This window comes from Thermobia domestica, chromosome 10 (genome assembly GCF_964235325.1).
Source record: "Thermobia domestica chromosome 10, izTheDome1.hap1.1, whole genome shotgun sequence".
NCBI lineage: Eukaryota > Metazoa > Arthropoda > Insecta > Zygentoma > Lepismatidae > Thermobia > Thermobia domestica.
In genome coordinates this window covers 177,836,782-177,852,577 of record NC_137463.1, presented here as the reverse complement: position 1 = coordinate 177,852,577, position 15,796 = coordinate 177,836,782, and the positions used below count along the sequence as shown (strand labels likewise).

The following is a 15,796-nucleotide window of genomic DNA, read 5'->3' as shown; positions in this document are numbered from 1 at the left end:
TATAGCAGTTAGCGTATGCGCTGAATAGCCCCTTAGTACTACTAAGGGAAGGGGCTATGAGGCCCACAGCATTTTCCTTATTTACAAAGAGAAAAAACAAAACACTAAAAACTAAGCAAGTACGTTTTATGATGAATGGGGTCAAGTTTGACAATATGATTTTTTTTTAGATTTTTTATGCAATTAGAAATATTACAAAATATAACAAAAATAATTTGTGGGCCTCCGAGGACCCCCTTCCTTGGTGTTCCTAGGGTTAATCTCCTCCAGCTCCTGTCGTCGTCAGTAAATAAGTTACTTTTGAAAACAATTGTGTTCGGCAACACAATCCGATTCTTTATTGACACACGCAACGGTTGTTGTTAGTTATTTTTTTATTGTTCTACATGAGGTGGCGTGGATGTTCAAACGCGAAGAGAATACCACAGACCCATTAGTTACCAGAAACGATACGTCTTTAAGATTTCGTTTGGTTAGGAACGAACTGACTTCCAAGGAGAACTCATCAATCAAATTGAATGGAATATTTATAGAACCAATACATATAGTTTGTTTAGGAACCTTGGGTTCTGAATCTTTGATGTTGAAATATTTTCTAATTTAAATATTATATGATATTTCAAGAAAATTTTGAGAACAAAGTAAGTTTAGAATACATTAGGCACTTCTATTACGTAAACACATAATACTTAATAGTGTACATTATTGAATACGTATAACAAGAAAATAAGATTTCGTTTCATATAGAAAGTTTACATATGTAGTTTGCATTGAAACAATAATTTTCTGTAATAATAACATTATGTACAATATAATACTTTTGTTCTTTTGTTTTACAGATCTTTGAGGTAATCTTGGATGATGGTATTCCACGCTGGTAAGACTAATATTATTTTCTATTACTCTAGTAGTTGGTAATATCAGTCTTAAGTATAAATACTAGAGTAATTTGCAAGTAGGTGTAGTTGTCTCCTTGTTTTGCTTGTTTTCTGCAGTTTATCTTTACCTTTGCTTAATTCCAGTAATTTTGGTATAGATCATCCTAGTGTAGTTCTTATTTAGTTTCTTAAGTGTAGCATAGAAAGACCCGCTTGTTGCATGTAGTGTAGTATATTTTAGTAATTTCCGTTTGTTTTTCTTTTATACTTTCTACTTTCTATTATTATGTGCGTATATCAATTGATAATCCATTATACTCATATTCCCATTATTTATTGTGTTTTATTAATCATTATGTGTATAGTTTTATTACTATTATTTAAGTACTATGATTTCATCTAATCTTATTCTTTATTTCATGAAACCGATACAGGATGCAAACATATCAGAGGCAGAATTACATCTTGGTTTTTGAATGCAATATATTTAGCTTCACTTAGCAACAAACTATCTATATATCATTGTATTATAATGTTAAGGAAATAAACAGACAAAGCAGTAACTATATGAATTTCTTCCTACGTCAACCTTGTAATCTAAAGTATACGAAATGTTATTCTGTTTCTTGTATATTAATAATTTAGATATTTTGAAAAGATCGAATATTGTTTTATTTATAATACAAGATGAACACAGAAACAGTTCTTGATATGTAAAGAGCATACCAAGTGTACTATTTTGCTCAAACTTTCGCAGTAGTTACGTAATCTCAAACGGTGTTTGCTGATGTACATTGGAATTACACACATGCGATGTGTGCACTATCTGTTACGCAGGAATCATCGAGACGAGAGTCCATCTCTAGGCATATCATGTGAAGGGTAATGGATGTGATGGAGCTTTTAGCTCCATTGATACATCCTTGAAGATCACTCAGGATTCTGATTAGTATAGATGGATACGCCAGATCTTCTTGATCTTCAGAAAGACACTAGTATAGCTATAAAGTCCATTAAATCTTATTCTTCACAAGATTTGACTGGAACTGGAATTTCGTCTTAATGGTTCCCGCATAACAGATGGTGCCCACATCGAGTGTTTGTAATTCCAATTAATACCATCAAAAACTATTCCAATTAATACCTTGAGTTTATGTAACTACTGCAAAAGTTTGAGGAGAATAGTACTTTTGGTATGCTATTTTCAAATGAGGAACTGTTTTCGTTGCCACCTTGTACATTGTAACCGTTTGTGCTGTAACATACTCCTAGTAACTGTGGTGAATGACATTAATTGTAACTGATTGGTTTCAAACTCGTCTTGAGTTTGAGCCTCTGGAGGACAATTTTGGCTATATTTCCACTGTTTCTTACCCGTAGTTAAGAATGCTGAAAATTTATGCATGCAACCTATATGACTGCAAAACACCTCCAATCATACAAAAAAAAAAAAAAAAAAAAATGAACTACATTACATGAACAACTAAGTTTTATTGTTAATGTGTTTAAAAAATAGAACACAGCACAAAAAGTTCTATTAAACTTATAGGTTAATACCTCAAAATAATAATTTAAAAGGTATTTAACAACTTTCTACGAAATGTCCTTTTGATCGTGGTTCACTTCTAAACTTTCATGGTTTCACTATTCACACTTTTTAACACTGTATTCCAAATGGGAAAAGCCGGAGAGCACCTCCAATGGATTATCTCCAGTCGATGATATTCACATAGATTGAAATTCTACAATCCATAATATTTTTGAGATCATATTTTCTTCTGAATTCGCAGTGCAACATAGTTAAACAGCCTTTGCATTATAATCTAATCTTAATAAAAAGTTTTCGTCGTACACATTTTTTTTCAGAAGATAAAAGCTAGTCGTAGTTACTTCTTATGCCACAGGAAGTTATAGATGCCCACTGGAAATTAAAAGAGTTTTTTCTCAGGTTGGTGATCCATTGTTTTTCCAATCGAGAAATTCCCGTAGGATTGACAGTAGGTCATTTAAATACTCGAGATGAGCAAATACAATTGTGTATATAAAACATAGAGAAACCATACTTAAGTAAAACATTCAGTTATCAGCAACACTCATTTTCTGAAGTAAAAATTACGTTTCGTGAGATTTCTGCTGATTGTAGTTCTTCAAACGTGTAAAATGTTGCTAACTAACCAAATGAAAATGTACAGAAACCCACTGAATATTCATACATATAGGAGTGTTTTAGTTCGAATAAATTGCGACTAATAAATATTGTTTACTAGTGCTTGTCCATTTTGTGTATATCTGGTGCGATGAAAATGTAATTGGAATGAAAAAATGCATTGTTGGCTACGACGACTAAATGAAATTGTTTGTCATCAATGTTCACCAACACACAAAAAGAATATTTGTTCTTGAACTTACAAAGTATATTAAAATGGATTTTTCTTTACATTGCTTTGTATACTCGGGAACAAAAGAACATATATGTAACCAGGAAGTGGTTATATTGTAATATTTTAAGGACAATAGATGCAGAAGAAGGAATCTCTAAGAGAAGAAAACCTACTACTCAGCTTTCTATCTTAAAATTGTTAACGTCTTTCGTAAAACAATCGTTCACATGTTTATATAGAATCTAAGAATAGAAACATCTTAATAGAAATTTTAGTTCTTGGAACTTACCTTTTCTGACAATCTAAGACATGGCTATGGGCTGCCAATTATTATTATTATTATTATTATTATTATTATTTGCAAGAAAAGGGAGGGTAAACTGGATGTAGTAATTTTTGTACAGGAAACTGTGAGGGTATATAATGTTCGGAACTTACATAAACTTGAAAATTCAAGTCGAAAATAGGATTCCCAACGAAATTTTTCATGTAAATGATAAATATATATTAAACTACATAACACGTTAAAATAAGTTAAAATAGAATATGAAATAAAGAAACACAAATAACAAACACTTGTAACGGGGCCCTCAACTAGTGGATCATTACAGCAGATTTATGCGAAGCTGAAGAATTGCATTGAAATGTGTATACATTTCAATACCGTGATTCTGTCTGTTGATGAATAAATGTTCACAACAAGCAGCTTAATTGTGATAAATGAATAAATGTTTATTTACACTAACTACACAACAACTGAAACACTTACAACTTACTGTTATATTGTCTTTTTTACGAATTACGGAGGACCGTCTTGTATGGATCTCATGGTGGTTAACTTGCTTACACTCACACACGCAAAACTGTTTTTTTTTTAAAAAAAAGAGAAACGTTATGCAAATGTACTGGCAATGATACAAACTCACTATAAAAGTCTCTACATTCTCCCCTCTCTTGATTGAACCAAGTCAATCAATCAACTTACACACAATCCACATTATCACTTTTAGGTAAAGGTACAATTTTAGTAATTGGCCTCTTAACAATCCCTATCTTACACTTTACACTCACTATTCTCACTAGTCCATCTTTACCCGGAAACACTTGTTGAATGACACCTAATTTCCAGGACAATGGAGGAAAATTGTCTTCTTTGATTAGAACCACATCTCCAATAGAAATATTAGGTTGTTTTGTTGTCCATTTTCTTCTCTGCTGGAGTTCATGTAGATAATCCTGAGACCATCTTTTCCAAAAATGCTGCTTCATCTTCTAAAGGTGATTCCATCTTGATAATCGGTTGGTCTGAATGTCCACTAGATTTGGTTCAGGAATGCTTATCAAAGGTTCGCCAATAAGGAAATAAAACCTCGAGCTGGCTGTACTCATGCTGGTGGTAATTGACCAATGAGTTGTTCTGAGGCTGACGCTTTCAATTTAAAACAAACTAGACACTGATGAATGATAGATCGAATGACTTGTTTAGCTCGTAGGATCCAATATTTTTGCCTCAATAATGAAATCAATAACTGTGGTCGAGCATGTAACAATCTTCTATGTTCCTTTTCAATTATCAATTTGGTGAGATGCTCTTTAGGTGGCAAGATGATCTGATATCTGCTATCATACGGTAAGTCGTAGTTTTTTAGCCGTCCCCCCACTCGTAGCAACTGTTTATTATCTATAAATGGATACAAAGATTTAAGTTCACTTTGGGATGAAACTTGGTCTGACGAAGCTACATCTTTGAATTCTTGCGAATAACTAACCTGTTGAATTAGCTTAATGCATTGTTGTGAAGTATCACTAATTTCAGTAGTGGAAATAGTTCCTACTTTCTTCTCGTTGTGATTTTTACAATTGTAAATAAAACGACGACACAAACAAATAACTCGCAATAGTTTCCACAATGATGAAAATTTCTCCAAACAGCTTAAGCCACCTTCATAACTGGCTAAAGATATTGTCGTTACTTTCCTTTCTTCTGGAACATCTTCTTCTATAAATGAAATGAAATCTTTGAGTTTTACGTCCCACGGTTATGCCGGTTAGGCTAAAGGAGACGGTGATTATGAGAGATGAGTGAAAATGGTGGAATGAAGAAAGTGGGAGGAAACGGGAGAACCCCGAGAAAACCCACGAGCACGGTGTTTGTCCACCACAAAGTTCACTTACATCTTCGTCTACCACTTCTGATTGTTTGGGCCATGCAGATGATTCAAGCCATATGGGTCCATGCCACCAAATATCTGCTTCCTTCAACTACTGATGTGATCTCCTGTATCTCTGCAACCCTGTTTGCCACGAAGTCCTTCCATCTGGCAGCTGGAGATGATATCCATGCAAGCACTATTTTTGAATCGGTCCAGAAGTAAATACTATCCACTGAAATGTTTAATATCGGAATTATTTTGTGATACAACCTGCTCAAAAGTACTGCCGCACAAAGTTGAAGTCTTGGTAAAGTTACCTTTTTAATAGGAGCTATTCTCGATTTAGAACCCAAAAGTTTAACAGTAGTTTTGCCTGAAATATCCACAGTTTTAACATATATGCAACAGCCGTAAGCAGTTGACTACTGTCAGCAAACCCACGTATGTCGACATGAACATAATTCTTCAATACTACACATCTATCAATTTGTATTTCGTTAACACTTGGAAGATGATGACACATGTCTAACCATTGCTGATTAGAGTTCTGATGGTATTTGATCATCCCAACTGATCTTATTGATCCACATTTGTTGTAAGAAAATCTTAAACGGAGTAATTACAGGACTTATAAGTCCTAAAGGGTCAAATATTTTTGCTATGGTCGAAGTCACTTGACGTTTGTTGGTATGTTGGTCCTGAGACATTCTTTAACTGACTTGTTAGTGATGAGAGGCTTATCTGATGCAGGATTCCACGATAAACCCAATGTTGAAACACCTGACTCGGACTCAAATTCAAACGGTAAGTGAATTTCCCTATGTTCTTCTGGCATTGCTTCCAACAATGCTGGCTCGTTCGAACACCATTTTCTTAAAGTAAACCCACCGCTTCGCAATAATTATATGTTCTTTCTGAAGCTTTAACGCATGTTCAACGTTAAGGCATCCTGAGCTTACATCATCCATATAAAAATCACGTTCCAATACTGCCGCTGCTTGAGGATATTTACTTCTTTCTTCTTCCGCTAACTTTCGAAGACATGCCGTCGCCAAATATGGTGATGATGCTTCACCATATGTGACCCGCTTCAACTCATAAATGTTGACGGGTTCCACTGAAGAATATCTCCACAGAATTCTTTGAAGTCCAATGTCATCTTCATGAACTTTAATCATTCGATACATTGACTGAATATCCGCCGTAAAAGCAATAGGAAAGGTTCGAAATCTTGTGACAATTGAATGTAAATCTTGATGGATTGTTGGTCCTGTCAGAAGTATGTCGTTTAATGAGACCCCCGTTGAAGTCTTTGCAGAAGGGTCGAAAACCACTCTTAGCTTTGTTGTGGTACTGGATGGTTTCAATACTGCGTGATGTGGCAGATAAAATTTCATACCATTATCTTCATGTTCTTCTTTCACTTTTTTCATATGATCTAATTCTTCATATTCCCTCATAAAGTTATAGTACTGCTCGTTAATTTCTGGACACTGCTGCAACCGTCTTTCTAACTGGTAAAATCTACGAAGAGCTAAATTATATGATTCTCCTAATGGTTTATGGCTTGGCTTAATTGGCAGACGTACAACGAATTGACCATTGCTATCTCTGGTAGTATGTTCCTCAAAGTGTCGTTCACATTGCCTTTCTTCTTGAGTCATGACTGTTGAATGTATAGTTTCGAGCTCACAAAGTTTCTGTAACTGTCTATCAATGTTACTTTCTTGCACAAAAAATAACACTTGTGGTATACTAGAATCTCTTATTGTAGGCACTTTACCCGCCAAAATGTGCCCAAATTCAGTCTTTTGTACTACTGGATAATTCCCTGGTCTAGTTAGTTTATGCGACCGCAAAATGTCCAAAAACACTTCCGCGCCTAACAAAATGTCAATAGTATCTGGTTGGTGAAAGTTAGGATCTGCATACACTATGTCTGTCGGCAAGTTCCAATCAGCATGATCGATTGACCTACTTGGAATGTTATCTGTTATTGTGAGCAAAACTAAACAGTTTATAACAATTGCAAATTCACGAATTCTTGATTCTATATGTACATCTACACAATGCTTTGTTTCACTAATCACACTATTAATGCCTTGAATTGGAACTCGGTGTTTATTTTTAGGTAGACGCAATCTTTGAACTAAATCTTCAGTCACAAAATTACTTTGAATGGCAGAATCTAATAGTACTCTACATGGATGTAATTTACCATTTGCTATAGCAGTAGATAACATAACAGTAACATTTGGTTTTCCCTTAAAAATGCAATAATAACCTTGTGCCATACTTTCCCTATTCGTATTAGAATGACTCGAAAAATTTTTAGATTGTGAATTAGCAACACTGGTTTTCTAATCTGCTTTTGACATTACGTCATAATGCAGCAAGGTATTATGCCTTTTGGAACAGCGTTTACACCCACCTGATCTGCACGTCTTTACTTCACATTCTTTTTTGAGACAGTTGAAACACAATAAATTATCTCGAACATAGTCTTGTCTTTCTTTTGCTTCAGCGTTTAAAAATGCAGGACATTTAAACAACTGATGTATTAGGTTTTGTTTACAAAAGTTACAGAAAGACTGAGTTGTGGTCACGTATGATTTGGTTGTTTTTTCTTTTTGTTTCGGTTCAGCACTCTGTCTATTTTTATCGTCCCTTGACCTTGACACTACTTCCTGCGATGGTGTATTTTTTATAGTTTCAAATGCTTGACACCTACGTTCCAAGAAAGCAAAGAACTCTGATAAGGGAGGGAAAGAATGATCTGTGATTTGTAACTCCAACGCACGCCTAGTGTTACTGTCTAATTGTGAAACGAAATGTTGAACTAACAAAACCTCTTCTAGTGGTGTCTGCAAATCTAAAGCTCGTAATGTATTCAAGTTACTAGTAGTTGTATTAATACATTCTCTTAATTCTGATGTAGTTTCCTTTGTGATACATTTAATATGTAACAAATTACGGACGTGAGTAGCTGCAATCAAACGCTTATTTTCATACCTGCCTTTCAATAATTGCCATGCAATTTTATAATTAGCTTTTGTAACTTGCAGATTCGCTATTAAATCATACGCCTCCCTTCTCAATGCACATCTAAGGTAATGGAACTTTTGCAACACTGACACGTTATCGTTATTATGAATCATAACTTTAAAATTGTCTGAAAATAAAAGCCAATTTTCGTATCGTCCTTCACATGATGGCAATTCCACACGAGGCAATTTTAATTGATCATTTGTCACCTGATTCTTATTTTTCGAGGAATTGTTTGAATGAGATTCCTGGCTACGCTGATCTTCTAGTTGCGCTAATACATAATAGTAACTGATTTCAAACTCCTCCCTATATGCATCGTCCTCTGCCTTTTCGTAATTTATTTCTAACTGTGATTGTACTTCATGGAATTTTTTATACAACTCAATCATTGCAGTCTCACGTACTTTCACCTGACTAATTGTAGTTGTTGAATTAATATTACTTACGTAGTTTTGAATTCTTGTCAGTTGACTTTTGCACACACCACGTTGTTTCACTAACTTGCTTCTGTGTGAGTCCTCCATCTTGAAAAATATTGTAAGTCCACACTAACTAATGAACACAAGTCCACACTCAAGTCTACACTGATGAACGTGTTCTCACTTATGTCTATTCACATAGTTTCCAGAAGAATTAATAAATGTCACTGCACACATGAACAGAACTAAACAAAGAGCAATGTAACAATTGTTCACATACACATTTACAGTTTGTATCAAACGCTAGTTCACTGTGATCTGGTCGGAGCTGACCAATGATTCTGTCTGTTGATGAATAAATGTTCACAAAAAGCAGAATAATTGTGATAAATGAATAAATGTTTATTTACACTAACTACACAACAACTGAACACTTACAACTTACTGTTATATTGTCTTTTTTACGAATTCCAGAGGACCGTCTTGTATGGATCTCATGATGGTTAACTTGCTGACACTCACACACACAAAACTGTTTTTAAAAACAAAAGAGAAACGTTACGCAAATGTAATGGCAATGATACAAACCCACTATAAAAGTCTCTACAACCGTCTATTCGGAGTTTCACAACTGTTTCGTCAACTTTAAAACAGCCAGTAGCATTCATTTGAATTTCCTATGGGAAGAAGGTGTAATGCCAAAAAAGTGTTCTTCACTATTCACCACGTTTACGTAAAAGCGTCACTACTGTGGATAACTCAATGTGAATAACATGGGAACATCAGAAGGATCTCAATATAACCGTATGGCATTTTTTATATTCAACCCTGGATCATGACCTCTTTTCATTGGAAACAGTCTAGGTTATACGAGATTCTTCAAAATGTTTGGCGTTGCTTTCTATTACTTGTATCGCGGAGGCTGTTGTTACTTAGTGTAAATTGCATGTTTTTCCTTCCAAATACTAGCAGAGAATACCTCATATATCACATGCAGATAGTGTCCTCAAACTCACTCAGATATCTGGCAACGGTTCTCACAGATTTTCTTAGCATTCCTATCAACATAGTCCTGTACCTGTTGTATGAACTGTAATGTTCTCACACTATTCACACGCTATGTACATTTTTTTTTTTTTTTTTTTTGCTACAGTTGATGTCCTCCTCATCGGAAGGTGCTAACGCTTTGCAAGTTTTGCATCGAATGACCAGACAAATTTTAAAAACTGTGCAGCCCCAAAATTGCTTCGTGTGTTTTGCAACGATCATGGTGTGTCCTTTTTTTTATTAGCTTAGGGTCTGCCGTCATTATCCTAAAAAATTAAAACAATAGTTAACACGGATATAACCGCGGACTCACAGTCACATGACCTCAAATGGCTGACAAATCTTATATGAATTTCAATATCAGAGATATTGTTATTATTGTGTGTTAGTGCATTCTATGCAGTTCATTGGCATTAGTAACGCAGAGTTTTCTTGCAGATTATGTACAAAGTTTTTAAAAATACATAGTAACACACTTCTACTAAACTCATGAAGCTTGCTCCCAGAAACAATCCAAATATTTGTCCAATGGAAACTGGAAGGAAGAAAGAATAAATTTGAAGTATAGTATTAAGTAGACCAAATTACTTCAATCTCCTATTTTGTATGTTTATTTGAGCATTTAAGACTAGTTCTGAATTAATTTGCTTACATAGACTTACGCAAGAATGACGTACAGTCATGTCCAAAATTATTGTCACATGTCTATAAATATGTTTTTGTAGGATTATAATTTGATAGCGAATAGCCCGGTATTTCTTATAATGTTAGTATGTGTATAATTGGCAAGGACATGTATGTGGCAAATTTCATGTCAAAAGAGCTGTAAATAAGAATAATGAAACGAAAATAAAAGTTTCTTGTCCATTTAGCAACATTTTGTTTTACTCATTCTAATTTTCGTAGTTATAATTCTTTTCCTATGAAATTTACCAGAAATATACACTTCCCGATTATACACATAGTACCAGTATTAAAAGTACCCTGCAAAATCATTATCAGATTATATTCCCACAACAAGACAGTTACAGATATGCGACAATCATTTTGGACATGAGTGTACAACTATTTCTTTTGTGGTCAAACTGGATAAGCTCTACATTATTATATCAATTTTAAATAATCTGTTTTTACTTTATTTTTAGCTGTACATTCTTGATTTTCATCTACAAGCGTTTTTGTGGTACATATTTCTTGTAGTATATGCAGTATGCTTATAATTTACTTCATATGTAGGAATTTCTTTGAATAATAATTTAACAAATTATTTGTTTCTAATTACGAGTAAACTTTTCAATGCAAATATATGTTTTGGTGGTATTTATTTATGCTTATTTCCGTGAAAAGCTAGTTGAAAAATATTCTGCATAGAATAGAAAAGAATCAATTATTCATATCCCAAAATAATGGGTTTAAGGAAACGTATTTGTTCAAGCAACAGTGATAGAAGAATCTACACTTCATAGTTTCATGTCGTCTACTACAAATGAGACAAACAGTACAGTACATTATTAATCTTCGAAACTATGATACACTGCGTGCGTATGTTCTTTGGTTTCTTTGTTGATACGTATCGGAATGAAAACGGTTAAAGGTATCGAAAAGTGTTCGTAGCATGCGAATCAGCTTCCAGAGAAGTTTTTCATCTCTTTTTATCAAAACTTAATTCAAACCGGAAGTTTGGAACTCAATTATTTCTAGTAAACGTTATTTATGTACGAACAAAGTTCCAGATACAGCTGAATTTCAGCTTAGACTAGAATGTCTAACAAATCAATGTGACGGTAGCATATTGATGTAATAACAAAACAATAACAATATCTAAAATAGTCAACAAAATTGATTAACAATAGTGACTTCCCATTAAAATAAAGTCATGGTCCATATATATATATATATATATATATATATATATATATATATATATATATATATATATATATATATATATATATATATATAATATGCACCTTTAGAATTAAATAAACAGGCGAGTGCATTTAATATTTTGTTATATAATTTAATAATCCTTTTGAACAGAGAACGTTGAACTATTGTTGGGCTAAGTCGAGCTACATGAAGGAGATGTGTGTTACGTGTTTGACTTAAGGAAACTTGGAAATTTAGTTCTGAGAATAGCGCTTTTGGATATGGGTTGGCCGTGTGTAAGTTTATACTCATATTTATGATGACTGAATTTATCATATGTGTCAGGTGGTTGGATATTTACTGTCCAAACAAGTTCGTCTTTTTTGTGCAAGGTATGCGAGGTAGTTTAAAATTATAACATGAAACAAGTTGAGAACAAGATTTAACCTGGATAAAGTTGAATGTGATGTCATAGTTTAGATAGGAGAATACAATTTAATTTTATAGAAATTACTGCCTTGTAAGACTTTGCTGAAAAGGTAAGTTTCCTATATCAGTGAATATGTACGTAAATCCTGTGCACATCGAGTGGATAGTTATTGTATTAATATGTTTTCTAAATATTGGTACAAATGTTGTACTAGAAAATGTGGTACAAATGTTGATATCAGAAATAAACAGTATTGCGTTTATATTTCTTCTAATATGTTATCTTTATAGGCCAGGTCATAGGTTCAGTTTCATGTGTACAGAGAGTATTTGTATACAACTTTTCGCCTCATATCTATTCTGTCTATCAAAAAGAAACCCTGGTACACCCATTTCCTAACTCCTAGAGTATTTTTTTTAGATACATTTGGAATATGTGCTTTCACACGGGGCCACTTCATAGGGGGCCAAAGTTGATGGAAGGGATTTTGGAGGGAATTTTCCAACGTTATCCCAATCTTCCCTATTTAAGTACGTTATGGCTTTATTTAAGTACGATACTTTGTGTATTTTCATAATAAGTCGACAAAGAGGACAACTTCTTTATAATTTACTAGAATTATTTAGATGAAAACATACTTACGCGCAACGTCTAATACTCCACGTACAACTTGAAGTTTACGTGCCATTTTTGAGAGGCTTATCGTAACCTTTACATTAATATAATCACCTATATCTTTGAATCCATATCTAAAATAGGGATATAAAAGTAATATAGTCAAGACTTTACAATTATTATTCTGCAAACTTATAATTAGAATCTAATGTACGTTTGACCAAGCTGTCTTCTATACTTAACATTATATTTAAGTAAATTTATTTTGATTAAATATTTGTTACTTAATCTATAAACACGGGTTAGCTGCGGATTAGTGAAAAAGCATGTATGCTACTTTTTCTGTTCACAATAAGTAAAATTACGCAAAGTGCACATTAAAAATTGAGTACAAAACTTATCCTTTTCTTATGTAGGTGAAGGAATCCAGTGGCATATTTTGATTTTTATATGTTAACGAGAGAGTTGTTTGTAACATTATGCCGTTGTACTCATTTCAAGATGAGGCGTTTCAAAAAGTTTATATGTCAGTTAATTTCAGTGCCGTGCCGTGGAAAATCATTGCCCAGGCGAGAGTATACGACGGCGCCTCCATACATATATTTCCAGTAAATTTTTCTTCCAAATTTTGTGCCCTTCTTATTTAGCGCCCGGGGCCGTCGTCCCCCTCCACGGCACAGTACTGGTTACTTTAACGAATTTACCTAAGAATATTTCACGTTTAATGGAGCAGGTTCAATAAGGATAGAATAGTGGTCATTACTCAAAATCAAGTTTCCAAGTTACACCTCTACGGCTCTTTAACGAAGATATTAGTGCTCCAAATTAGGAGATGGAAACAAATAAACCGTAAAATGTAATACAGAAGTGACAGAAAGATCTCAGAATTGTTATAAAGGTAATGTTATAATAATTGTTATAAATAATATGTTGTTAATTGTATACAAAGAAGTGCAAACCCTAGTGAAAAGAAACAGAAATGATGTAAAGATATAACAATGGTACTAATTAGCAAGTGATGAACGGGAAACTTAACAACAGTTAAGAATAATACTTACTTACACATAAGAGAAAAATCTAAGAAAATGATAATATTAAATATTCTATTCTTTGAAATTAATGTAAGTACTAGGAGCGTATAGATTTAGACTTTCTTTTTCTCTTCTTTCAAGGTCTACCATTGAGCTCGTCATTCAAGTTGGAAAGAAGTAGTACTTACGTCTGCCTTCAGGTGGAAGAACAAAACAGGAAAATGTAATCCCTGGAAACTAATGCAAATTTCACCAACAATTGTAAGTACGTGAGATGACAACATGGAAGGTGATCAGCAAGGACAGCGCTCGACAACGTGGTTTTTCTGGAAATAAGATGTACAGACTGCGTAAATTGGAATTTGGCTCATGGTAATGCAGCCAAGTATTGTCTCCAGTAACGAGTTTGGACATGAAGCCTTCTGGATCCTAGCTGTAGCGTTGCCGACGATAACTGCCCACGTCCTTGAGCTGTTGTCTTTTTGCTGCATTCACGAATTTGGAAACATACCTGCCAGACACCTTACCCATCTTAAGGTGTTGTACACTATACAGTGCAGAGTGATTCTGCCAAGTCCTGTTTCCGCCTTCAGTTCCGTGAACGTGATGCACCTGTTGTCCTGAATAAGTCGCTCCACTCTTGAAATGTTCACTGGTGTTGTCACAGTCACTTTCCTTCCAGAACTGGTTCTCTTCTCCGTTAGTTTGCGGCCACTTTTCCAGCCGTCCATCCAGTTGTATATGGTTTTAAGTGACGATGCGCACTCTCCATACACTGGAACCAATCTGCTGTGAATTTCCGCAGTCTGTACACCCTTTACCACAAAACCCACGTTATTCAGCGCTGCCCTTGCTGATCGCCTTCCATGTTGTCTGGTCACGTACTTACAGCTGTTGATGAAATGTGCTGTAGTTTCCAGGGATTACATTTCTCTGTATTGTTCTTTCATCTGAAGGCAGACCTAAGTATAATTTCCTTCCAACTATAATTACGAGCTCAATGGTGGACCATGAAAGAAGAAAAAAAAAGGAAAGTGTAAATCAATCTAGAACGTCCTCTGTATAAGTTACTAGAAACCAAACTAATCCTCAAAACCTAGTTAACGTTTTAGGCAGTTCGAAATGTTCCCTGAGATCTTAGTGCTCCGGGCATTCCACAAGAATATGATGAGGGATAAAATGTTCATAGACTCCTACAGCCACGCAACAAACAAGATTGTGTTAGATGGGAGTGTTCAAGGTGCAATATGAGTCAGGATCACTTCATCTGGTCATCTAGTATGCGACAATATCATAGGGTCTACTATTTCTCTAGTGAAGTTATACTTACTGTGAGTAAACATATCTCACTGTGACTAACTCTGGTTATAATCCGTTATCTGGTGTTAGCGCATCCGTTTAGAAAAGTAGCTATAGAGATTTGAGTTTGATAGAAATTGTTGTAGTGTGTCATCTTCCAATGCGACACTGTTGGATACTTTGTTCGCACGAATGTTTCTCGGAATGGCAGCATGTTTCTCACACAGCAGAAAGCGAGTACATAGTTCTTTTTCTCTAACTGATGACATCTCACTAGGATGTGCATGCTATAAGCATTTTAAGACTCCTAATACTTTGAATACGGATGTCCTCAGGGTGACGAGAATAATTTTCTTCGTGCGATGGTTGTTGGACAGTAACATTGGTTTCGTTTGCAAATAAGTAACGAGTAAATTCGGACAGTTATATTGATAACTTTAAAGACTAGACTTTTCAAATACCAAGAAAAAATAGGATGGGGTTGAAGCTCGTAGTTCGACTGGAGCGTCTGTATATTTGAAACAATTTCGGTATATATATAGTGAATCAAAATAAGTGTTAGAAGCCAATATCTCGCGAACTAAGTAAAATGTTAAGAGTCAATGTACAATACAGAGGGGCCTAAA

General features: G+C 34.5%; 1 protein-coding gene across 4 annotated transcripts in view; it reads right to left on the bottom strand.

Moving 5' to 3' along the window:
- LOC145662855 (uncharacterized) overlaps window positions 1-15,796 on the bottom strand; it is a 426,736-nt gene that overhangs the window by 93,945 nt on the left and 316,995 nt on the right. For 3 of the 4 annotated variants that reach the window (XM_081728787.1, XM_081728790.1, XM_081728791.1), the window contains 2 exons: window positions 12,868-12,974; window positions 9,629-10,461 (listed from right to left, as the gene is read on the bottom strand). In XM_081728787.1, coding sequence (XP_081584913.1) covers window positions 10,340-10,461; window positions 12,868-12,974 — 229 coding nt within the window. In that variant the 3' untranslated portion in view covers window positions 9,629-10,339. Of the gene's footprint in view, window positions 1-9,628; window positions 10,462-12,867; window positions 12,975-15,796 lie in introns of those variants that run through there. The other variant, XM_081728788.1, reaches the window with a different exon arrangement.